General features: G+C 47.2%; 5 protein-coding genes and 1 long non-coding RNA gene across 7 annotated transcripts; 3 read left to right on the forward strand and 3 right to left on the reverse strand.

The window, feature by feature from the left end:
* The first annotated feature begins 5,163 nt into the window (after positions 1–5,163).
* LOC133892254 (uncharacterized) lies at positions 5,164–6,009 on the forward strand. The gene is made up of 2 exons (XM_062332942.1): positions 5,164–5,346; positions 5,425–6,009. Exons 1-2 carry the CDS (start codon positions 5,164–5,166, stop codon positions 6,007–6,009), a joined length of 768 nt encoding a protein of 255 aa, XP_062188926.1.
* Positions 6,010–6,577: 568 nt separating this feature from the next.
* Positions 6,578–8,113, reverse strand: LOC133892255 (uncharacterized). The gene is made up of 4 exons (XM_062332943.1): positions 7,854–8,113; positions 7,400–7,788; positions 7,042–7,303; positions 6,578–6,605 (listed from the first exon to the last, which is right to left on the reverse strand). The coding sequence occupies exons 1-4, from the start codon at positions 8,111–8,113 to the stop codon at positions 6,578–6,580; spliced, it is 939 nt and encodes a 312-aa protein (XP_062188927.1).
* Positions 8,114–8,567: 454 nt separating this feature from the next.
* LOC133893200 (pentatricopeptide repeat-containing protein At4g20740) lies at positions 8,568–12,160 on the reverse strand. 2 transcript variants are annotated; one of them, XM_062334174.1, is made up of 2 exons: positions 9,806–12,160; positions 8,568–8,902 (listed from the first exon to the last, which is right to left on the reverse strand). In XM_062334174.1, the coding sequence occupies exon 1, from the start codon at positions 12,006–12,008 to the stop codon at positions 9,828–9,830; it is 2,181 nt and encodes a 726-aa protein (XP_062190158.1). In that variant the 5' UTR covers positions 12,009–12,160; the 3' UTR covers positions 8,568–8,902; positions 9,806–9,827. The 2 variants fall into 2 exon arrangements, with proteins under 2 accessions (XP_062190158.1, XP_062190157.1); XM_062334173.1 differs by having other exon boundaries at positions 8,568–8,941.
* Positions 12,161–17,058: 4,898 nt separating this feature from the next.
* On the forward strand, positions 17,059–17,995 carry LOC133893202 (high molecular mass early light-inducible protein HV58, chloroplastic-like). The gene is made up of 2 exons (XM_062334176.1): positions 17,059–17,299; positions 17,387–17,995. Exons 1-2 carry the CDS (start codon positions 17,174–17,176, stop codon positions 17,852–17,854), a joined length of 594 nt encoding a protein of 197 aa, XP_062190160.1. The 5' UTR covers positions 17,059–17,173; the 3' UTR covers positions 17,855–17,995.
* Positions 17,996–18,756: 761 nt separating this feature from the next.
* LOC133893203 (uncharacterized) lies at positions 18,757–19,475 on the forward strand. The gene is made up of 2 exons (XR_009904454.1): positions 18,757–19,097; positions 19,174–19,475. It is a non-coding gene; the product is annotated as an uncharacterized LOC133893203 (long non-coding RNA).
* A 1,033-nt stretch (positions 19,476–20,508) lies between these two features.
* Positions 20,509–23,250, reverse strand: LOC133893201 (heat stress transcription factor A-2b-like). Its single transcript, XM_062334175.1, has 3 exons — positions 23,021–23,250; positions 22,295–22,927; positions 20,509–21,804 (listed from the first exon to the last, which is right to left on the reverse strand). Exons 2-3 carry the CDS (start codon positions 22,604–22,606, stop codon positions 21,022–21,024), a joined length of 1,095 nt encoding a protein of 364 aa, XP_062190159.1. The 5' UTR covers positions 22,607–22,927; positions 23,021–23,250; the 3' UTR covers positions 20,509–21,021.
* Between the last annotated feature and the right edge of the window lie 1,231 nt (positions 23,251–24,481).

The following is a 24,481-nucleotide window of genomic DNA, read 5'->3' on the forward strand; positions in this document are numbered from 1 at the left end:
CTTAGAGTATAGCTACTGCCTACTCCCTGCTGTTATGTGTGCCTAGTGCAGCAGTGCTTGAGCTGTGTGCTACACTGCTACTAGCCTACTGCTACATGTCAATGTGTGCTTAGCTGCTTGACCTGTGTGCGTGCTAAGTGCTCAAGTGTGCTACACTGGTACTACTAGTGTGCGTGTGCTACTGGCATACTGCTACTATGCTAGTGTGCATGTGCTCATAGTGTGATACTGGCCTGTTGACTGCTAGTGTGCGTGAGAGTTGAAACAGGAAAAAAAACACAATAGAAGAGGAGCCGAGGAGCTACTCGATGGAGGGCGGCCGGCTCGGGAGATGTCAACTCGAGGGTGGGGGCCACCAGCGAGGGAGACACCGAGGGCGAGGCCGACGGAGGGCGAGGGCGGTCGGAGATCCGAGGCGGGGGCGGCGAACATAGCGGGTGCAGGGGCGGCGAACTTCCAGGCAAGGGCAGGCGGAGATCGACTGTCTCGCCTCCACCGCCGACGGCTCAGGCTAGGGTTCCTCAGTCCTTGCGAGCTCTTGATGGATGCAGATAGAATGGTGCGGGTGGATCCCTCAGTCCTTAACTGGATTACCAAGTAAGTCACCACCAATCTAACCTTCTATTACGCCCGCCACAGAGCCGCCATGTGCCACAAGACGCCATACAGGCGCCACGGGGACGTCATGGCGATATGGTGGACGCCATACACGACGGAGTTGTGGCGTCCCTGTGGTGACAAGGGGATTTCCGTCACAACGACATGTCATCGTTATGGCGACAATATCCTGACGCCATAACAACTATGACCATTAGCATCCTGAAAGAAGCTGAGAATGAGCTGTAATTCACCTCAGTGCCAGTGTGCCAGAAGGCCAGAATAGGGGTCAGGATCAAGGAAGCAGTTTTCTGTGACTGCTACCAAATACAATATGTTTTGTCCATATATCTAAGTGACTACAAATACCAAGTACAAAATTGTAACAGCCCAAGTTTTGTAATCCCAAAATCTTTGTCAAAAGAAATGGAATAAAGAAATAAATAGGGTTTTGAGGAAGGAAAACAAAAAGGAAACAAAACAAAAATCTTTCTCGGGCCCTCTCTCTTTTTCCTCCCTCAGCCCGCCCTCCCCTCTCTTGGTTCGGCCCAACCCAACCGACCCCCCTCTTCCCCCATCCTGGCAGCGCGCCGCTCTCCCTCTCTCTCATGCGTGCTCAGGCCCACATGCCAGGATCGTCCCCTACCTCATGCCACCCTCCTCTCTTTGTGCCACGACCGGCACCCCGCCTCAATTAACGCCGAAGAAAGGAAAAAAGATTTCGTGCGACCACTTGTATTCGCTGTTGAAGTCGGAGTACCGTGGCGAGGATTATGCGTTCTCCGGTGAGAACGCTGCCACGGGAAGACGTCACCGGAGCCATCCATCGTCGGATCACAGGTAGACACGTCCTTTGTCGTCCGATCACCGTTGCACGGCCGTGATTAGATCATGCGCATACTAGTTCGCCTTTTAGATCTCGTTTGTCCGATCTGAAACGCGTACCCTAGATTTAAATAGACTCGAGCCCAATTAGCTGCGCCACGCAAGCATGCCACACTAGCGTTTCATCCGACGTGGCCGCCTATTCAGCGCGGTTTTGCCTAGTCAACAGCCTTATCAGTCTAATGATGTCATCCTTGCACAATAAATCGGTTTTTCCATAGAAAAATAATTAAGATAATTATGTAAATTCGAAAAAAGGTTTTTATTTAATAGAAAATCTAAAAATGATTTAATAAATTATAAAAAGTGTTTTATCATTTACTAGCTAAATAAATATTTTTAATTCTTTTTATGTGTTTTAAATATCCTTTAGTGATAAAATAATTAGAATAAATTGTTTAATGTTTCAATAGGTTTTCTATAATGTTTTTATCATGGAAAAATAGTAAATAATTTAGAAAAGGGATATTCCTTAGTAAAATAATTTGGAATCATCTTTTTTAATTTTTTTATTGTTTCTTTAATTAAGAAAATTCCTTTTAAATTCCTAAAAATTGCTAGAAAATCTCAGAAATTTCTAGAAAATACCAAGAAAATTCCTACACTCTTCTTTCACTCTTTCCAATCCATATCTCCACTATCGCAACTCCAATCTAATCATTTCCTTGCCAATAATTCATCAAAAATCATAAAAATCATAAATTGAGTTGTTCTGGTGTATTTTTGTCTCTTTCTTGGTTATTGGTGTTTATTACCTTGCTTTCTTTTGCGATTAGACGCCGCCATCCCAGAAGAAGAATTTGTAGGTTTCCAGGACCAGGACTTCGAGGATCCCGCTGAACACTATTTTTTATATATATTGTAATATCCCCAGACTAAGACTATAAGGGGTTTCTTGCATATTATCGCATGTACATGTGTATATATACTGGCCTATAGCCTCTAGGGAATACAGGTTCTTATTTCTAACATAGTATATAGAGCCAAAATTTAGGGTTAGGGTTCCTCTTCTCCTTGCGTGTTGCAACTTCACGCGTCACTTCTTTCTAGCTACTGTTCATCTATAGTAATCGCCAGATTCGTCTTCCTCCACCATTTCTGCCCTTGCCGTTGTCTCTCCTCTCCGCATCTATTAGGATCTGCCCGCCAATCGCCGCCCACGGCCGAATCTGTAGGCCCCCACCAGATCCAGTCAGGGCCTCGGCAGCTTGGTTGTGATGTCTGTCGCCAGGCCTGCTATCCGCATCCACGCCCCACGCCGACCGGAGCTCCTGCGCCCGCCGTCCGCATCTCCGCCCCACACTAGCCGGAGTTCCCGTGCCCATCGTACGCATCTCCACCTTGCGCCGACCGGAGCTCCCACGGTGATAAAGTTGTAGTTTTTTTAACATGTATCAAAATAGTTGTAGGTTTTTGAAATATCACTAGAAAATATAGTTTTATGTAACATATGTCAATAGTTATAGGTTTTTAAAATTTACTCTTTTGTTAAAGTACATGACTTAAGTCTTGTTTTTGGATATAGAGATTCATACAACTTCTCAACATGGAGACCGTGCATATATTTTCGCTTTTCATCTATTTAAATGCATTTTATCTAAGAACTTCAACTGGATGGATGATGGATTGCTTCAGATAGGAGATTGTAGAACCAATAGCACAACTTATCTCCAGCTCTACCCATATCTTATATTTGGTCTAACGCACGTCATATCAATTCAGCCTTCTTAGACCGACTCCAACGGAGTCCGTATCCGGTGCAGCATCGAACTGTTGTGGCCGATTTGTGGTTCGGGGCGCCCGCAAACGACTCCAACGGAGTCCGTATCCGGTGCGACAGGGATGCGGGGTGGGGAAGACATTCGGCAAAGGGAGATGGCTCTGTAGGAAGCATTTTCGCGAGCGGATAGGAGAGGGGGCGGCTGCTCCCGCGAAGCTGCGGAAGGGGAGCTGGCGAGGCGGCGCGGCGGTGAGGAGGGCGGGTTGGGACTCCGGCGGAAGTGCGGAACATCAGGGACCTCGGCGGCGGTCCCTGCGGAGGAGGAGACGTCGGAAGCAGATCCGGTGGGGGCATTTGGATCTTCCCCGCCGTTTGTGATCTCGGCGACGGCACCAAGAACGACGTCGGCAGCAACGTAAGTTCTCGGGCCTCTAGATCCAGTACTTGCGATGGCCGACAGGGGGAGCATGGTCGTGTTGTCGGCGCTAGGGATTGGGTGGCAACCGGCCTGTAGAACCAAAGTTTGGGAGTAGATTGGGTATGAAGTAGCACACCATGAAGCTTGGTTCTAGCTGGGGTTCGTCGTCACAGATTGACAGATTGTAGGCTTCAATCCTGTGCTTGTGGGAGTAGAGCTTTGGTGTCCAGATCCATGTGTGCCTCGGTTGGACAAATTATGTAGCGGTGTGTCCGCATGAATCAAAGTATACTTGAGAGTATGGATTGTAGATTTGCAGTAGGCATTCAGAAAACTTTAGTTGTCACTCCTGTGCTTGTCAACGTATACTTCACAGTATGCAGTTTCTTTGTTGGTCATCTTTTATTTCGTTGCCAAATGATGTATATGAAGTACACTATGGTTGCAAACATGTACTTGGACGCCTTGGGATAGCATGCCATTGTTTCTGTTTTGTTTCCTTGGCAAGTTCAATATATGCAGTACGCATTGTTTGTGTTTAATTGCCTTGTGTCATGTTCCATATATGCAGTACTGTCCCTGAATGAAATGTTGTTCACTATGCTAGTTGCCCCTGCATACAACTCGTCACAGTGTTGACAACATGTATATGTAAATGGTCTACTTGTGCCACATAATTTATATGTTCTTCTTGTGTAGTGGTCAGTGACACATGCTCAGTCCATAAATTTGTTTGACATGCATGCTTTTGCTATGCTCATTGGTCAGTCCAAGTTATGGAAAGTGTAGCTGTACCTGTAACCTTGTACGATGCACATGTATGAGAACCACCAGCTGATTTGAAGGTACCCTTGCTGCAAAGGCATATGTTACAGTTGTGTATTAGTTCGTGCAACCATGTTATCATAGTCAACATCTCATTTTTTGCATTTTACATATATTGTCAGTATATGTGGCATCTTCTTCTCGCAGTGCACCTTTGCTCCTTAATCAACCTGCAAAATTACATGAAAGTGAAATGTACAGAATGTATGCATGATTGGTAGGTAATAATAATAGATTCTCAGTTTAGCCATCGCTCTCATTGGTTGTAGATGGACGCCGCTTCGCTTGCCGCTCTTGTCTCAAAAATGCAGGACCAAGTCGAACAAATGGCGACGGAACTGAAGAACGTCGTGAAAGACAACTTGAGTACGGAGAGCACCCCCGCTGATGTCGACCTGAACCGAGCTCTCCTTCAGGTCGAGAACATTGCAGGGGAATTGGAGATGCTCGTCTTCCAAGTGGAAGATGCGTTGCAGACCGGTGCCGACCGCAAGCAAGTGTTACCCACCAGCACTTTGGACGAGGAAGGGTCCGGTTCACAGGACGTCGACTGCAACGACATTGTTCCTGTGGATTGGAGCGCCGATGAGCTGTTGTGTGGAGATTCAGTGGACTCTATGTCTGTAGAATCCGATAGGTCGTGGCGTCTGCAGTGAAGTGCTTTATGTATATTGTTGTCCGGTTAGTGGTAATAAACATAGTGGGGAGCAACCAGAGTATGGGGGCTTTCTGGCAGAGGATCGAGTCATTTTTCCACGAGCACAAGGACTTCCCTAGCACTCGGAACAAGAAGTCTCTTCAGGGTAGGTGGACCTTCGTCAACGGCATGGTGCAGCGATTCTGCGGCCACTATGCTAAGGCCCTCCGTAATAAGAGGAGTGGGATGACAGAGGCAGACACGGTAAGCATCATTATTTTGAAATATGTAGTCTCAATTCATGCAATGCGTTCAATTAAATCTGATTTCATCCCATTTCAGATTGCTGCTGCATGTAAGATGTTCCAGGTAGTTGAGAAAAGGGAGTTCACATTGATGCCCTGCTGGGTCGAGTTACGTCACCATCCTAAATGGCAAACGGAGTCGTCTCGCAAGAAGCAGAAGACTGGGGCAGAGGGAACCCCGGTATCTACGCAGGAGGGAGAGTCCTCCCCCGGCTGCAACGAAGGTGAAGGGGCGACTGCCACGCATACCAGCGGGAGCAACCGGCAGAATTGGCTAGCAGGCCGCAACAAGGCCAAGGACCTCGCTCGCGGTTCGTCTTCATCTACCTCGATAACAAAACCAGTGCTTGAGATGTTTGACAGGCAAATTGCGGTGAAGGAGAAACTTGAGAAGGAACGAGCTAATCGCTTTGCAGAGATGTTGAGAATTGAGCAGCAGAGGTTGCGCCTTGAGGAGGAGCGTGTGCAGCTAGAAAAGGTCAAGGAGGAGAGGCAAAAGATCAGGGAGGAGAGGGAGATAATGAGCATGGACAGTTCGCAGATGGACGAGGACCAGCAGGCATATTACAGGAGCCTCCGCCGAAGCATAATTGCTGCTCGCCAAGCTGAATCTGCCCCCTGAGTCCTGTTGCCCATTTTTGCAAACTATGTATCCTTTATGTACTTTATGGTTGCTGTATTTGTTGAGGATAGAATTTTCCATCTACGGCATACTTTGTGTTCAATTCCATAGGACCTTGAACAATTTCTATGTTCTGCCTGTACTGAAACTGCTTCATACCTGGAAGTATGCATGTGCACTTGTTGCTATACCTGTATGCAGGTTTAATTCTGTACCTGGAAGTAGCTGCTGCCATTTTGCTGCTATACCTGTATGCAAGTTCAATTCTCGACCAAGTACCTGCTGTCATTTTGCTGCTATCATTTTGCTTCTATACGTGAATGCATGTGCACTTCTGGACCAAGTTGGAACTATCATTTTGCTACTGTACGTGTATGCATGTGCACTTCTGGACCGAGTTTGAACTAGCATTTTGCTGCTACCATTTTGCTGCTATACGTGTATGCATGTGCACTTCTGGACCAAGTAGCAGCCGTGGTGCTTGAACTATGTACGTACTGCGACGAGAAGCTGTGAAATGCAAGTGCTCAGGGATGTGTTTATGAGGGAGAATCTAACCATACATTGTTCACTTATTAAGTGTAGCTGAAAGTACCCTATGACAAAATAAAACCATGAAAGCCACATCAGAATCTACAATACCTGGACATAAATTTTTACACGATGAAATGCGACACATAACTACGTCGAACCATATTACATTTATTTAAGCACATTACACGATGGAAATAGGTCTACTGTCCTCCTTGCATCTGCCACAGGTGCTCCACTATGTCGTCACGGAGTTGATGATGCGTTGGTCGGCTTCTAATTTGCCCGTACCTTTCCATAAATGCTTGAAGTGGGGGGGGGGGGGGGGTTGGTTCGTGAGACGGCATCGCGTCCTCGCCCGAACCCTCGTAGACGTATTCGAGAGCCCCTCCCGGTCTCTCATCCTCGATTATCATGTTGTGCATGATAACACACGCTGTCATTACGTCGCTGAGGGTTTCTTGATCCCACAACCTCGCCGCTCCACGGACTATGGGAAACCTGGACTGCAACACTCCAAATGCCCGCTCAACATCCTTTCGTGCAGCCGCCTGCTGCACCATGAAGTGTTGACGCTTCCGGCCTACTGGAGCTGGTATGGGCTTCACAAATGTCGCCCACTCCGGATAGATCCCGTCTGCAAGATAGTACTCCATCATGTAATGGTGGCCATTAATAGAGTAGTGTACCTTGGGTGCTACTCCCCCAGCAAGGTTGTCAAGGAGATGAGACCGGTGCAGCACATTGATGTCGTTCAATGAACCTGGCATTCCGAAGAAGGCATGCCAAATCCATAGGTCCTACGACGCCACGGCCTCTAGAATGATAGTCGGTGCATTGACATGGCCCCTGAACGAACCGGACCACGCCGTGGGACAGTTCTTCCACCTCCAATGCATGCAATCGATGCTTCCAAGCATCCCGGGGAACCCTCGACGCTGGTTCATATCCAACAATCGAACAGTATCCTCCTCGTTCGGAGCCCGAAGGTACTCGTCACCGAACACCTCGACAATGGCACGCACGAAACGCCGCATGCTCTCGATGATGGTGCTCTCCCCTAGCCAGAGGCACTCGTCGAGAGAATCTGCAGGAGCATCGTAAGCTAATATACGGAAAGCGGCAGTTACTTTTTGCAGGGGTGACAGCCCAAGCTCTCCGGCAGCGTTCCTCCTTTGCTTGAACCACGAGTCATGGTCCTCAACCTCCCTCACAATCTTGCAGTGCAAATCGCGTTTCATCCTGAACCTGCACGGCAACGGATCAGTAGTACTTCATACATCGTCCGTACGTACACCAACGTACAGTGTTACCTGCGCCGAAAAATGTAGTCAGGGTACACTGCGGACTCAGCAAAGTAGTCGTTGTACAACCGATTGTGTCCCTCCAGCCGATTCCTAGGTATGCGCCGGTGCCCGGGGACGGAGCCGCCCCACGGCCCTCTGCGCGAAGCTTCAACGTCGGCATGCCATGCGGTAAGCGTCGCTAGGACCAACTCATCTTCCTCATCGGATGAATCGGTGGAGAAACATAACTCTCTCATGTACTGTTTCCATGCTGCACGAGGCTTCATTTCGTGGCTTGCAAATGAGAGGCCCTCTTGCACCTATATATAGTGCCCGACCGAACCTTCCAAGGGAAGGCACTTGTACTCCTTCCCTTACAAGCCACTTCATCGGAGGCTTCGGCCGCAAGCTTGCTTGTTCCTTGCTTTGCACGATTCCTTCTACTGCAAGACACCACAATTTATGTTGTTCGAAAACAATGATATCGTACTGCTTATTAACTGGACTACAATTGTAGACCATGACAAAATTGAATTATTTCGTACCAGTGAAACGGGATGCTACGTCGGCGGTTATGTCGGTCGGATGTTAAATATTGCAAAATAGGAAAGAGAAGATAGAGGATGAAATAAAGGAGATTCTGTTGGAGATGAAGGAAACAAGGGATGCTGCAATAGTGATAGGGGATGCTGTAATAGTATTTTAGAGGATGAAATTTTAAGGATTCTGTTAGAGATGGCCTTAAAATACTTTGTCCATGGGTTGGGTCATAAATTATAATCCCTCAAACCTAGCAGGAACTTGTTTTGCACATTACCTATAAGCTAAGTTTTTTACATACACTGCCATCACTGCATATTAGAGAACTTATAGACTCACACTGTTACGTGTTACTTAGTATTGTTGATGACTTGTGCTGGGAAGGGGCAATTTGCAGATCAGCAACAGTGAGGTGATGTGATCAGCCCATCCATCCGTGTCCCCAATGTCAGGTCCACCACTAGCTAGTCAATGCTTCAATATGCGGGGTCATTGAATGGACCTTTGCCCTCCCACAACCTTGTCAAGATACGGATCTTCAAAAACAACTGCCAATAATTATACAGTGCTAGGACCTAATTTGTAAAATAACACCAGGATCAGGCTACTAGGTACCATTGAAAGAGGCCATATCATCTTCGAGTCTATGATAATTTTAAATCAATACATATCTACCAGAATACCAGTTCTATCATGTGTGCAAACATAAACATACAGTAATCCACCATTATATCTACGATCTCGTCCAAATTTATGCGAAGTTAATATGCGCTTAACTTACCAGCATATCTGTAACATCTTAACATGAGTGATAAATATCGATACACACTTAATTCACCATTATGTATGCAACTTCACTATCCCTATGTTGGCTTCGATATTTCAAACAATTATGGCCCAAAGAAACCTAAATTACTAAGATATTGTAAAAATTTCTTAGAAAACCATAAGAATGTTCATTTTTTTTCTCTAGGGGAGAGAAGGGGAATAAACAAATTTTTGTAACCAACAAAGTGTCCCACGCAACATTAGTAATGAAGCAAGCCACCCTGGCTCATTGGACTTGCAAAAAATGCTTTTGAGAAGGTTGATGAAATGCATGTTTCTTTTGTTTTAATTGTTCTGTGATATTTGACTGTAGAGGACATGCTGATGAGCTAGGTTGAAATACAAATAACTCAACCTGGAATAAAAAGTATACTGACATCTACTATTGTTAGCCATATACTACTGTTGCAGGGAATCCTGGAATAAAGCAGATCTTGGAATTCTCAGAAGAGGTTAGACTAGTGGTTGCGCGGTTGTACTTACTAAGCAATGCAACATTAAACTTACAGGAAGTATGACATTGGTTCACATAAAACGCCATAAATTGAAAACATATATATGCATATAACTTTTAAACCTCACAAAATAGATGTGAGAGAGGCAGATTGTACCAAGTAACTGCATAAAGATTTTTCAATCAATTCTGCTTCTCCATTTCAATTTTGATTCAAGGTCGAAAAACTTCAATCCAGATATCACCAAGTCTGCGGTGACCTTCTTCAAGTGCTCATTCAGCATGTCCTCATACACAATAAATTTGGCTTCTGACAGAATCTTTCGATCTCTCATAATAGCGAATACCTTTCTTGCCTCAGTTGAACTTGCATACTTGCAGAAGCCATAGATGATAGCAGAATGTATTATCTCTTCCATTGAACAGCCTATGTCAATCATCTCATCCACCACTTTGATGACCTTCTCTGGGCTTTTTGATCTGCAAGCTTCGAGAATAGTCAAGGTGTATTTGAATTCAGTTGGCCCATTTTCTACATTTCCAAGACAATCTTTAACAAGTGAAATGGCTGCATTGACCTCCCCAATCTTGCAAAGACCTTTCACAAGAGCACAATAGGCTGAAATAGTTGGTATCCAATTTGCCTTCATCATGGAGTTATAGCATGAGCAGGCCTCTTCGACATTTCCTCCGTCCACAAAACATGGGATCATATGACAATATGTACATGAATCCGGCTTGTAGTCAACTGAACCTTGCATTTCTTCAAAAAGCAAAAGTGCTTTTTTACTCTCTTTGATCTTCAGCAGATTCTCAATAAGAATGTTATAAATGCCCACACTACAATATTGTTTGCGTCTCAAATCCTCGAAGACTTCCACAGCCTTCAATTCTCTACCGTCCATGCATGCAAAGAGCTTCAGAAAATCCACTAAAAATTCGATGGCAGGCAAGCCCAGCTCCACCAATTTGTCGACCAATCCAAAAAACATAACCATTTCACCCTTATCAGCATAACAAACTAGCAACGGTGAAATAGTCTCAGAGCTTGGCGTGAGCTCCTCCTGAAGCACAATCTGAAACATCTTATGCGCCTTATGCTCCCAACCTATCCCACACAGTCCACCAATGAGTGTGTTATAGATTCCCAGGTCAGCCCGGTAGCCAGCATCCACCATCTCCTTCAACACCCTACACCCATCCCCAACTCTCCCAGCGGCAACATACCCATCAATGAGCGATGCGTACACCATCCTGTCGACCAACAACCCTTTGCTCCTCATCTCCTTGAACAACTCTGCTGCCTCCTCCACCATCCCGGCCTTGCACAGGCCCCCAACCATCGTAGAATACGCCATTGAGTCTGGCTCCACCCCATCCGTCTCCATCTCCTCCCACACCCTGATGCAGCCATCCATATACCCCCTCCGCACCATTGTCTTCACCAGCGTGGTGTACACAAAGACGTCAGGCCGGCACACCTCTTTCCGCATCCTCCCAATCATCTCCAGGAGCCTCTCCGTCATCCCCGCCTGGGCCAGCACGCGCACCATGATCGCAAATGTCACCGGCATGGGCTGCACACCACCCTCTGACATTTCATCGAACAGCTTGAGTGCGTCCTCGACATGCCCCGCGGCGGCCAGCGCGCCAAGGACGCGGTTGCAGGCGTGTACCTGGGGCTGGACGTCGAACTCGTGGCGGAAGCGGCGGAGGGCGTTGAGCGCGCGGAGCGGGCGGCGTGCTGCCGTGTGGAGCCGAACGAGGAGGGTGAGCTGCGGGTGCGAAACGGGCTTGCCGTGCGCGCGCATGAGATCGGGGAGCTGGTCGGCGGCGGCGGGTAGGCCTGCGGCGGAGAGCAGCGAGGCGAGGGCGTGGAAGGCCGGGAAGCAGTGGCGGAAGCCCTTCTGGCGGCCGGCCCAGAGGAAGAACGGGAGCGCGAGCGGCGGCGGCGGCGGGGGCCGCGCGCTGAGGACCTCGGCTACGAGGGTGGGCGGCACACGGCGGAGCTTGGAGAGGTCGGCGACGACGGGCGGGCCCCAGCGTTGGTGGCGGCGTAGCGCGTCGAGGAGGAAGCGCGCGAGCGGGGAGAGGCGGCGGGCCGTGGCAGAGGCAGAAGGAGACGGCGGGGAGGGAGCTGAGGAGGAGGATGAGTGTGGGTCCCAGTCGGGGAGGCGGAAGGGGGTGGTGGTGGAGGATGAGGGAGAGGGCAGGGGTCGAGGGGTGGTAGCGCTGAGGTCAGCGAAGAGGCCGCAGCGGACGGTGGGGCGGTGCGGAGACGCGCGGCGGTGGCCGTGGTAGATCGTGTGCCTGCGGCGGCGGGAGCCGGCGGCCGGAGCGGGAGGGGAGGGGGAGGCCATGGCGCGGCGGTTGGAGGAAGCGCTGGTGGACTCGTAAAGATGTGAGCTCGAATTAGACCGGGCCGGGCCGCACGGATAGAGGGCTCGTAGGTCAACTCGTACTGGGCTGGGCCGTACGGATATGGGCTGGACTCTGGACCGTCCCACTTACATGTTACATGGGCCCGGAGTATCCTGTGTTCGTGTCGAACGACGTTTAAGAAAAATAGTATTATTGATTAAATTAAAGAGAGTCATTGATACCTTTAGTTAATTAATTTGAACCCCTACAACTTTATAACAATTACGTGTACAAGACCCCAGGGTTGGTAGACCATTTTGTGTTGGCTTGTATACAAGACCCAAGGGTTGTTAATTTGCAGGTGGCCGACGGTTTATGGTTTTTCTCTACAATTTCCTCAAATGGCCAAGGTTTTTTATATAATTTGGATATTTCCTGACGGTGGAAACAAATCACTAACATAACATTACCAACCAAGAATTATCGACAAAGGCCGATAAAAAAAAAAGAATTACCGACAAGGACATCTCTATACAAGAAATTTTATAACAAATGTACTAAATCGTCGAGCGAATCGTATAACAAATGTACTGCACCGTTGGACGCCACATCAAGAAATTTTATAACAAATGTAGTACATCGTGGGCCATTTAAATTTATAACTCTACAGAAAAGTCAGATATCGTGTAGTAGTTGGTAAGATCTACGAATTTCATGTTGGGACTTGGGAGCACCATTTCCACAAATCAATAGGAAAGAATGGCAGATTAAAAAAAAAAGCAAAGTAGCATTATAAGGCCACGCAGTAATTTATTAATTTTTGAGAGATTAAGTCCTAGTCCTTTTTTTACACTTTCAACTTTTTCTCTTTGTGTAAATAAAGCCCTTTTAGTTCATTCTTTGTACTACTTTTAGTCTCTCAAATATTCGGTTTTATTTGTTTGGACTTTTTATTATTTGAATTTGTATAATCAATTTTTCTAAAAAAATCTTGTTCACAGCTAAAGACATAACCATAAATTGTTGTTGAAATCTTAGAGTACACCATCCCGACAACACCGTTATATACACATCGGGAACAAGAAAGCTCGTAATATCAATCCGTTCCATAGATTGATAGGGGAGGATTGAGGAGTGGGTTAATCACAAAGTTTCGTGCATGTGCGGTAGCATGCAAAATTTGTGATTTAGTCGGGGATGCTAGTGCCCAGATGTCCGATCCGAACTTAGCGTAAGATAGTTCCTTGAAACACTGTTAAAGAATTTCTGTAACATCTAAAAGATATTTTTTAACATCGGAAATTAACTTTTGCAACATCGAAATATATACATAAAAAAGTAATTAGCGGATTCGAAAAAATTATCTATTTAGGTTAATTTTGTCGGATGATGTGTAAAACATTCTCGAATAACTTCTGTAACAAATTTTCATAACGTCTAAAAACATTAAATTTAAACGTCTGAAACATTAAAGATGCGAAAATATAGGAATTAACTCGAATGGATAATTTTTTTATCCGAATCTGTATACAAGAGACTTTAGGATGTAACATACAAAAATAACTATGACAATAAATTTTTATAGCGTCTGAAACATTGGAGATGCGAAATATAAGAATTAAATCGAATGGATAATTTTTTCGGTCTGAATCTGTACGAAAGAGATTCTAGAATACAGCATAAAAAAATAATTATGGCAACATATTTTCATAACGTAAACATTAACCTTTAACGTTTGAAATATTAAAGATAAAAAGTTAACTCAAATAGATTATATTTTTGAGTTCGAAGGACATGACCGGATCAGCAAAACATCCTATCGCTCCGGATGTAAGTAGGAAAGCATTTGTACTTGTGCGGCAGCATGAGAGACAACGATGAAGAGAGAGAGAGGTGATAAGGTTTATGGTTTTAGGGTAAAAAAAAATTAGGACCTTCTAAGTATGAGTCGGCCCTAAGAGGATGCATTTTTTGCTGTCCACACAGTAGACGCGCCCCAAAGAAGTTTCCAGCGATTATATTTTAGAAAATGTGTAAAAAAGAGCGCTACGACATGTGCAACCATTTTTCTTTTTTATAACTTCAGTACAACTCAAGATCCAGCGGTTGAAATCAATTGGACGACACTTATAAATGCATTAGATGGTTTAAATGCGTGATTTGTACTCGAGCTGTACTTAAATGGCTGTCCACGAAATATTTTTTATAAGAAAACAACCAATTCCGGATTACACACAGAGTAGAAAAACGACCGGTACGGTATTACACTGTGTGCAAGTGCACTTATTGCTGGGCTAGGTCGTTACGCAGTCCAAAGAAGTTTTCAGGCGATTTAAAGTTAAGCGAAGGTGTAAAAAAACGTAGTGGCACAGTGCACACCTCCTTTCCGTCGCTGGCGACACCCTACGAGCAGTGACGAATCACAATTTTTAGGTTGGGTATGCAAGATTGTGAGAGAGCGAACTAGTGAAGGGTAATTAGGTTAGTAGGTGACTAGGTGCGTTCATGCGTGTGCCGTGGACCGATGAGAGTATACGGAAGTAAGGATGGATCGACAGTAAACGTATAATAAAAAGCTAATGTTGTGAGTTTTAATTTAATTAGCTATGTATTACATATATCTAATATATACTATATATAATTGATTTTTTTTCAAAAAATAGGTATATAATTACATACCCATGCATAACGTAGGTCCGCCGTTGCCTGCGAGGTAGGGAATGGAAGGTGGCTGAAGGTCCAAAGCGGTGGCAGGTGAGGATGGAGGCGCTAGTGCTGATATGTAGTCTCCAACACCAACGATCGATGGATCAAGGCCTGCATTCTTCTCGTGTGGCAGCTCTGGTAGGTAGCAGCTTTAATTATCACGACAAACTTTGCACGATGATATTTAAGAGTGAACAAAACCGAAGAATTTAGATGTTAAAATCAACACAATCAGAGTTAGGGATTATAGTGCTACTTTTTATATATAAACTCCAAGATATCTCTCCTATTTAAAATATTTGCTAATTTCCTATTGTCGTGTGTGGTCTACCATCCGTCCATCCCACACGCTCGCGTCTCCTGCGTGGGCCCGCGTCCCGTGCCTCTACGTGCGCTCTCGTGCCCTCTAGCGCGCGTAGCACCCTCCCGGGCCCTGCCTCTTGAGCGCGCAGCGCCCCACAACATCCCCCATCCCGCCACATTTTTCGTCGCGTGCAAAGCACGGGCAAAAAACTAATATATTGCAAACAAAGTTAAGTGCAACGTCATATTTGGGAATTAGGACTTTCTAACCGGGGGAGGATCTTCAAGGCCGCGGGGCTCAAAGGCCCCCTACCCTCTGGTGTTCTATAGGGTGGAATGTGAGATAAAGCAAGAAGAAGGGAGAGAGTAAGAAGAGAGGAGTTGGAGAGGGAAGAAGAAGATGAGCCTCCTAATAGAGGTGGATATCGAGTTGGCTCGGCTCGGTTCGGTCGATCTTGTCATGTTAACAAGCTGGCTCGGCACAACTCGTTTTGGAACCGAGCTAAAAGTCAAGCTCAGCTCGGCCAAGCTCGTTATGTGGCTTGGCACAACTCGTTTAGGAACTGAGCTAAAAGTCAAGCTTGGTTCGACTTGAGCTTGCGAGCCAGACCACAGGGTCGCGAGATAGCACAATCAGATCATGAAAATCCTGGCATTAGTTATTCCATTTCCATGTATATACATCAAGGCGTCAGGGGTGGTCGGTGGCAGGCGACGAGATGTCGAGGACTTCAGGTTGATGTCAGGTACTGGAGGCAAGGGTGACTAGGGCAATTCCCCTAGCAGTTCATTATATGTCTGCCATTAGCTGTAACCACTATAAAGATAAAACAGACACATAGAGAAATCAGACGAAACAAGAAATGAGTGAACAAAATTGAAGAGTTTGGGATGCTAAAATCTGTTGAGAGATGACAGTAATCAACAATCGAATATATAGAATTTGTATGTTTCATTCATTGATATTCATGTATATTTATACATGATGGAAATATGCTCGTTGGGGAGACATTCCTTCCCAATGAGCATTAGGACAACCATAGTTCATTGTGGTTCTACGGTGAAGAGATCATCTGCAACAAAATCAACACAATCAGAGTTAGGGATTATAGTGCTACTTTTTCCTGTGTAAATTCCAAGATATATATTGCAAACGAAGTAAAGGGTAACATCACATTTGGGAATTGGGACATTGTAACCACTAGAAGGATCTCAAATGAGAGATATCAAATAGGGCAAGAAATGGAGAAATTTTCATACAATGATACGCATGAATGGTTTATTATTATCGTTCATTTACGTTGAGATTCGTATTGGAATATAGGTGAAGAAAAATCATAGGATAAGTAAAAATATCAACAGGTATATAAATATCAAAAGATAGAAATAGACGAACGAGATTGACATATATGCACAAGTGAATGTTACATTTCCTGAAGAGATGAGGCACTCTTCACGTCCATGGTGGAATGAATGCTGGAACGAGGTCATCGCCGGATCTGAGAACAAACGAGAAAGACGCCGGATGGCGGGCCGTCGCATGATCGAGGCCTGCAGGTACGTTCCAGAAGTCTCAGCCCCGTCCGGTTCGTTCGTGTTCAACCAAATCACACCTCGAGTAAAATCACAGTAGCCACACACATCGATCTCTTTTGGCTCTCCTGCTTGGCAACTTCCATCTCGACACTAACACTCGTACACGTACGTACGTACACGCATGCCCTCCCTGTCCCTGCGTGGTTCTGGAATCTTCTGCCACTTTCGGGCCAAGGAGCGAGCGAGCGAGAGAGCCAGCTCGTCCGCGCCTCTGCACGGCGGCCAGGCCGTCCACGTCGACGGCGACGCAGTCACCCAGCTCTCTGTGAACCCGCCTCCCTCCACGTAGCGCATGCAGATGTACCAGCCAGCCCTCGTACTCTCTCACCTGCGGTTCCATCAGCTCAATCCACGGCCGTGAACCTCCCGGCGACGTGGCCCCCGCCGCGGCCACCACCCTCCACCCCGTGATCGATCACGAGCTCGCTACCTATAAAGCCGCCACCCCCACTCGCAACCATCTCACCACAGCAAAACAGCAGCAGCAGCAGCGATCGAGCCACTTCCTGCAACGACTCGTCGATCTCTGCTTCACCCTTGCACGTAAACTCACTCTCCAATGGCGACAGCGGTGATGGCCTCCATGAGCTCCCTCGCCTTCACCAACGGCCGCCTCCCCGCCCGGCTCCCGGCGGCCGCGCTCGCGCCGCGCCGACGCGCCCTGGTCGTCAGGGCCCAGAGCGAGGTAAGCACTGATGACATGCCATCGAGTCACTGAACTGTTTGCTCTGCTTAGTTGTGCTAATAGTAGCTTGTGCCTGCGTATCTGCAGCCGGATGTTGAGCCAACGGAGGAGACGACCGCGGCAACCACCTCCTCCTCCTCGCCTTCTCCGACCCCAGCAGCGGCGCCCACCACCCCGACGCCCAAGCCCAAGGCGAAGGCGGCGAGCCCGGGGCTCTGGGACGCGCTGGCGTTCAGCGGCCCTGCTCCCGAGCGGATCAACGGGCGCCTCGCCATGGTCGGCTTCGTGTCCGCGCTCGCCGTCGAGGCGTCCCGCGGCGGCGGCCTCCTCTCGCAGGCCGGCAGCGGCTCCGGGCTGGCCTGGTTCGCGGCTACGGCTGCCGTGCTGTCCGTGGCGTCGCTGGTGCCGCTGCTGAAAGGGGAGAGCGCCGAGGCCAGGAGCGGCGGCGTCATGAGCGCCGACGCCGAGCTCTGGAACGGCCGCTTCGCCATGCTCGGGCTCGTCGCGCTCGCCGTCACCGAGTACATCACGGGCGCGCCGTTCGTCAACGTGTGAATACGTCGTAGCCTCGTAGCCCCTGCGTACGTTTGTACGTGTATGTATGTAATAGCTAAATTCGATACCTGGCATGTTCATAATGTCGTTCTTTGAAATACCTTAAGTGCTCAAAAGGCTGAATTATTTGAGATCTAGAAACATAGTCTTGCAAGATAGAATATTATATGCCAACCAAAAGACCAAATAGGATTAAAAGCATCTGATTTTTTAGTCAAGAATATATGTCTCGTGAGCAGATGGCTTTTTAAGCTGTTGAATGAGGAGGGGTGGCAATCGCTCCTTAGAAACAAATATTTGGGCACCAAAATCCTCACACAAGTGGAAGAAAAACAGAGAGAGTTACATTTCTGGTTAGACTCTAAAAATCAAAGGTGAATCCTAAAATAGAGAACCTTTGAAAACAAAGATGGTTGGCAAATAAGATTATTTGAGGATACATGGCCGGACAACAACTATTATATGCAGAAGGCAATGTAGCCGTCGCAAGGAAAGGAAGGGGCGGCAACGGCGGTAGCAATAGGGAAAGAATCAGATTAGGAGATAAGTTTTCCTCTTGCTTAAAGAAGGTTAAGTTTAGTAGGAAATATATTTGATTTGGTTAGAGATGAGATTGTGTTAGTTTCTAATTCAACATTAGTTAAGTTAGAAAAGTAAGATTTAGAGTTGATTTATTATTGTAAGATCCTCTATATGAGGATAGGTGATACTCATAAAAAAAAAGCAAGCAATTATAATCATGTTTCCTCCCTCTACCCCCCACTCTCTCAGCTTCCTGTTCCAACAGTACTACAACGGGGAGGCGACGGTAAGACTAATCATACCCTCTCGTCGACCATACCTACACTACAACATAATTAGTCATCTGTGTCGGCTCATCAGTATCGGTTAGGCTAGAACCGGCACTGATACCAATACCAGTTCTTAATACAAACCGACACTTATAGTACAATACCGGTTGTTAATAAGAACCGGCACTGAAACTTGCTCCGGACCCAAGAGTTTTATACAATCCCGTTTTGGCTCGTTTTGTTTACGTCCGGCTCACCACATCCACTCGTTATCCTCACGACCGACAGCCACTCGACCACACCCGTCCAGACCTCACTCTTATCTCTTCGTTCATCTAGCCTCTCTCTTGCTCTTCTCGTCACCGCCTCCATGGATCCCGTTAAGAGCTCGAGCCCGTCCAGACGACCAGACCTCACTCGTTCTCTTCATTCCACTCTCTTCACGTAGCGAGGTAAGCACCAAGTCAATTTGCTGGTCCGTTTTCGAGTTGTGTGTTCGTGTTTGTGACCACCATACGTACGTCGCAGTGAGTAAGCTGCTACGCTGCACACGCTATGACCCACGAACCAGGCAGTCGGTGGAGGGGTGCCGAAGGGCGTCACTTTCACGCCGCGGACAGAGCTAGAGCGCGCCGACAGGTAGAGCCGGAGAGTGGCCACGAGGAGTCACGCCGTGCCACAACGCTCTGAGACCGGTCGGGGACCGGTGGCTGCTCCAGGCCGGATGCCTGCTCCCGCTTCGTTTTGATTGTTTTCTTTGTGTTTGAGATGAGATGAGATGAGTTGATTTGTGCTTGTGTTTGTATGGATGAGATGAGTTAATTTGTGCTTATGTTCGTATGGATGTGATAAGTTGATTTGTGCTTATGTTCGTATGGATGATATAAGTCTATTTGAGTATGCGTGTGGCAGTGGTTGCGGCGAGAGCACCGCGTCGAGCGGCAATAGGAGTAGAGGAGGTTGACGGAGGAGCGCGGTGCGGTCAGAGCGGGCGCAACGGTGAGCGCGACGATTTCTGGTGCCCATGCATGGATGTGCACCCCCTTCCAGGCAGAGGCGGATGCGGAAGTGCATGGCCGCGCCGAGGGCTCGACTCAGGCTCCGCCATGGACGCACGTCAAGCTCCAGCCCGCGACGCTTGATGCATCCCTGCTTGCGGAGTTGCTTTTCCCCTGCTTGTAGGCGTCATCCGCGTGCTTCTTGTGTTGGAACTTGATCAAGAATGCTTCCGGCTGGTGGTTGGACACGGTCACTTCGCCACGACGGAGGTGAAACTCGGCGAGCTTCGCATCTCCGACCTCACGCGCACCCGCGCCGGGCGGGATGTGGTGCGCCCAGGGCAGTGCCCTCCCACTCCCTCAGCTCGCAGTCGACGTCGTAGGAGGCCGGAACGTAGATGGAGTCGTCGTTCGGTCGCGTGCGCGGATCACCGAGGCGTGACATTGTCGTGGACGCACGCGGCCGCGGCGGAGGCGGTGGCGTGGATGAGCTCGGCAGTCCACGAGGACACGCCGTGTTGGCTGTGCCGGCCTGATCAAGCCCTACTCGCCCTTGGTTTGTTTAACACGTCTTCAGGACCGTTGATTGCTACCAACAAATAATCAGAGATTGTTGATGGAATCCGTATTGAATTATTTTGGTACCATAAACCGATAATCAGTGTTAGTTCATATATGCTGGTTCAGGACACGACATATACAGCACTGAATGAGACATTTTTCTGAATTTGACATGTCGTTTATTTCACAAATTTTATTTGATTCCGTTCAGTATTTTTAAGCGAAACGCGGTATTTTACAAACAAATTGAAGATGCAGCCACTATCCAAACAAATCGACAGAATTGCACAAACATAATCGAAGATAAGAGGAGAAATAAGATGGATTGCACCTAGCAAAGCTGCTGTTACATTGAGATATTTTGAGTTCACCTACAAACTCTACACCTTTAACATCAGAATGCCAATACAACAAAGTATACACTGCACACATTAGTAAAGTACACAAACGACAATTAGGACAGCGCAGACCGAAACATGTAGGGATCAACAGTATTTCTCACTGTACATGCTGGCAGGCATAAAGCCCTAAACAACCAACAAATCACTTGTTGTATACAAGAGTGACGAAGGTGGCAAGCGGGAATCACTACAGTCAGTCAGATAAGATACACCTGCAGTTCTCCCCCGGACACCATGGGGGATGCCCGCGATTTTCATGGAAGAAGCCCTCCCCTTGACAAGGAATTCAGCAGGCATGAAAAGAACCCAAGTCGCGGAACAATTGCCATCTTGCTGACACATAGAACTCGGAAGCTGCAGATCCTGGTACGATGAACATGACAAAAAGTGATGGAAATGTGATACAGCGAAAGAAATTATTTCCTGGATGTCGGGCTATCTGATTTGAGATAACCCATCTTCTCGGATAGCACATCCATATCATCCTCGATAGCAGGGTTGTCGTTCTCCTCACCAAGTCCTTCATTCAGCAGTTCCTCCCAGAAATCTTCGTTCAACTCCCCCTGGGGCCTATTATGCTGCGGTTCAGAGGTACCAAGATCAATATCCCGTGGCTCAACCAGAACTTCAGCATCCAAAGCTGAATTCTCGAGATCAGTTGGAATCCCATCAACAAGGAATTCAACTGGCTCCTGGCGATCAAATAGAAGTGGTGAAGCTTGCTCTAGGCTGCTACTAGCACCCAAGTCATCAACTTCAGGTCCTTGGTCAATGCGACGCCTTCGTTTCTTTGAAATGGCTTCTTGGAGCTCCTTTCTCATCTCATTCTGGGACATCAGTTGCTTTAAGAACTCAGGATTCCGCATGACACGTGCCATGAACGCCATCATCTGCTGTTGCTTCTGTTCAGTCCCCTGTAGTCTATCCTCCATGGCTTTGAGATTTGCCTTTGTGTTCTGCTGTTCCTGCCTTAGCTTCACCACTTCTGCCAACAATAATTGCTTGTCTCTCTTCAGCCGGTCAATCTCTGTATCATAGCCAAAGTGCCCCACCTCAAGGTATGGCCCAAGGGACTGCTGGTTTGGAGCATTATGAGAAGGAGGTTTTCGGCGCCTAATGTTCTTCAGGAGATGCCTCTGTCCCCGTAAAAAACCCTCATTAGCAAATTCCCACCGATCAGGATCCACCTTCCTGAAACCCTGGATAGGCCAACAAACAACTTATCTGGCAAGGGCTAGCATAAAAAAAACCTCAATGCAAAAAGATGAGACTGGTTTATTGGCAGTGAAAAAGATGGTTGGTTTTTATTTAGATCACAACAATAATAGCTAAAATGTAATTACACAAAGTGCATCCTATATTTACCTCTTTAGGATATGTTCCAATTCACTTCGCACAGTTTCAGTTTGCATGGTTTTCAGTTCTTTCTTAAATTTATTTGTTAACTTTCTGCTTCAATATTCATCCTTCTCTATTTTTTTGAAGGCAAGTTAGAAACCAATCATTTGTTATCTCATTCAAAAGCAATCTCCAATGCGTAATTAATTCTCAATCCGACGACTTATGCAACAGTCGATAGCATCGCATTTGAGAGCTACAGGCGCAGGAAAAACAAGCCACATTCATCCTTCTTAACATCAAACATTATGGAGCTGAGCCGCATGCCTCAAGGGGGAAAATAGTACTTACATAGGTGTTGAGCTGCCTGACGAAGCTGGAGAAATTGCTGTGCTTGAAGTGCATGGGCAGCAGCACCATGGCGAAGGCGTGGGGATCCCACACCACGAAGCTGTTGTTGGTGGCGCTCCACGACACGATGTGGTCGGTGGTCGAGTCATCGACCATGTCATAGGTCTTGGTCAGGAACGGTGGCGGCCCCACGTCGTGCAGCCCCTCCATCGGTCTCGGTGCCGCAGCTGCGGACGGCCCATCCCCTGCCGCACCCGAGAAGCTTCCCTCCCCATGGCTCTCCTCCTTAACGGGGTTCGGCATTGGGTCCATACCCAAAATCTACAATAGTCCTAGCCAATAATCAACACTAGAATCTACAGTCTGATGCCAAAAATGGTCACAGGAAGCTCATTTGTAAGCCAAGAACTGTAACAAGAAGCTGCCCTCTTATGCAGGGCACACATACACACGAGCAGCTTCTGTGCGACAAGGGGGGGCTAGCATCTAGCATGGGCAGGGGGAACAAGATAAGGTGCAATTCGGCCAAGAACACCACACCATCTCCCCCACCCGCAAGTGCAGGTAAAAAAAGCAGGCGACAAACCGGGGACCAAAGCAACACGCCAGGAGGAAACCAGAGGCGCGGAGGACCTGAAACCAACACGAAGAAGTGAGCTTCAGCAGCCGAAACAGGAAACGGGGAGGAAAAACTTGGAGCGCAAAGGCGGGAGCTTTGGGCGAGACCTCGAAGCCGCGCCAAGACGGGATCTTTACGGCGCCCGGAGCAGCGGACGGGTGGTGGCCACGAGCGCGAGGAGGAGGGTAGTAGGGGGGGTGGGTAGGGGTGGCTATTTTGGGAAGGAAGGTTCTGGAAGGCGAGGGTCGTCGAGCGGCGGGGAAGGGGAGGCCGGGAGGGGAGAAAGACGAGGGTCGCTGCTTCAGGCCAGCGAGGCGAGGGGAGGGTGCAGCACGTGGCGAGACGGGCCACGGCCTGGGCCGCCAGGGACAGGTGTCGCCGTGCTCGTGTGGGTCCAGAGCTGTTTGCCCAAAACACTTCACTGCTGCAATAGTCGATAGTACTCGAAACATTCCGACTTTTTGCACGTTTTATTATTATTATTATTTGACGAAGATTAAATAAGCGAAGTTCGAAGTTTGATAAAATAATTAAAAATATCTTATTATTAATGAGCGTATTGTCTATTGTAAAAAAAAATCATCTGTACAAGATAAGTAGTGAATAAATATAGGGTTTGATATGTAATGAGTAAGAATATAACTATCTCTACTAATCACTCAAGGTAAGGCTTGATTCATTGTTTTTATATGGTACAGAAATCGCTCGTGGCGTGGTTAGTGCTCTATAAAGACCCAAGGCAAGGTACTCTCCGTTCGCAATATTTGTTATCTTAGTCGTCACTTTTGTCCCAAAGGATAAACAAGAAAAATCTAGTTACGTAGCTTTAGGGTCACTGCGTTGATGAGGTCCCGTGCTGTGATTTTTCTTTCTTTTTAATTTTTCTTTTTTGTTTATGTAAACCGTGCTGTGAAGTCTAGGGGCACAAAATTCATACTCCACGGCAAAGCTGAAACCACTGCAAAAGCTGAAACCAGCCACAAAACTACAACAGATGGCTTGCAAACTCTGTCCATTGTTATCGAGCTTATCATCGTAAACTCTAGTTTAACACTGGCATCAGCTAGACGGACTGAACCTGCTTAACAGTAGCATATACAGCACAACTGCACAAGGGATAACCTTACCGGGGTCAGCACGCCGTTGCCATCATTTTCAGCGTAAGCACAGGCTGCACAACACAGCAGCAAACGAATGGCTTAAAAGTGTCAATTTGTGAAACAGTAATGAGCAGCGCGTGACAGTAGCGTCAACGGTGCGATTCGCAGGCTTGCTTCGGATGATTTCACAAGAATCAATTGGCTCCCACCCACCCGCGTTCATCCTTCGGATGGAGAGAGAGTCTTATAGAGACTTGTTTTTAATAATAATTTTTTAGATAGTCTTAAGTGTTTATTGGCTATATTAGGAGGAGGGCATACTTATCGTTTATGGACTATAAAGACTTTGTGAATCTCTTCAGTAGTCGTGGGTGAGTATAGGTTGTATATCTAACGTGTGTATATGTATAAAATATGATATGTATTTAAATGTTATAGATATTGTATCTTGTACTTAGTATTGTGGTT

Source organism: Phragmites australis, chromosome 15 (genome assembly GCF_958298935.1).
Source record: "Phragmites australis chromosome 15, lpPhrAust1.1, whole genome shotgun sequence".
Taxonomy (NCBI): domain Eukaryota; kingdom Viridiplantae; phylum Streptophyta; class Magnoliopsida; order Poales; family Poaceae; genus Phragmites; species Phragmites australis.

Coding starts and splice junctions, on each gene's coding strand:
- LOC133892254 (XM_062332942.1), top strand. CDS start 5,164: ATGGGGGCTTTCTGGCAGAGGATCGAGTCATTTTTCCACGAGCACAAG. Junction 5,347..5,424: donor GGATGACAGAGGCAGACACG/GTAAGCATCATT, acceptor ATCCCATTTCAG/ATTGCTGCTGCATGTAAGAT.
- LOC133892255 (XM_062332943.1), bottom strand. CDS start 8,113: ATGAAGCCTCGTGCAGCATGGAAACAGTACATGAGAGAGTTATGTTTC. Junction 7,304..7,399: donor CTGTCCCACGGCGTGGTCCG/GTTCGTTCAGGG, acceptor TCGGAATGCCAG/GTTCATTGAACGACATCAAT. Junction 6,606..7,041: donor TTTGGAGTGTTGCAGTCCAG/GTTTCCCATAGT, acceptor ATTTTGTCATAG/GGTACTTTCAGCTACACTTA.
- LOC133893200 (XM_062334174.1), bottom strand. CDS start 12,008: ATGGCCTCCCCCTCCCCTCCCGCTCCGGCCGCCGGCTCCCGCCGCCGC.
- LOC133893202 (XM_062334176.1), top strand. CDS start 17,174: ATGGCGACAGCGGTGATGGCCTCCATGAGCTCCCTCGCCTTCACCAAC. Junction 17,300..17,386: donor TCGTCAGGGCCCAGAGCGAG/GTAAGCACTGAT, acceptor GCGTATCTGCAG/CCGGATGTTGAGCCAACGGA.
- LOC133893201 (XM_062334175.1), bottom strand. CDS start 22,606: ATGGACCCAATGCCGAACCCCGTTAAGGAGGAGAGCCATGGGGAGGGA. Junction 21,805..22,294: donor TCAGGCAGCTCAACACCTAT/GTAAGTACTATT, acceptor TGGCCTATCCAG/GGTTTCAGGAAGGTGGATCC.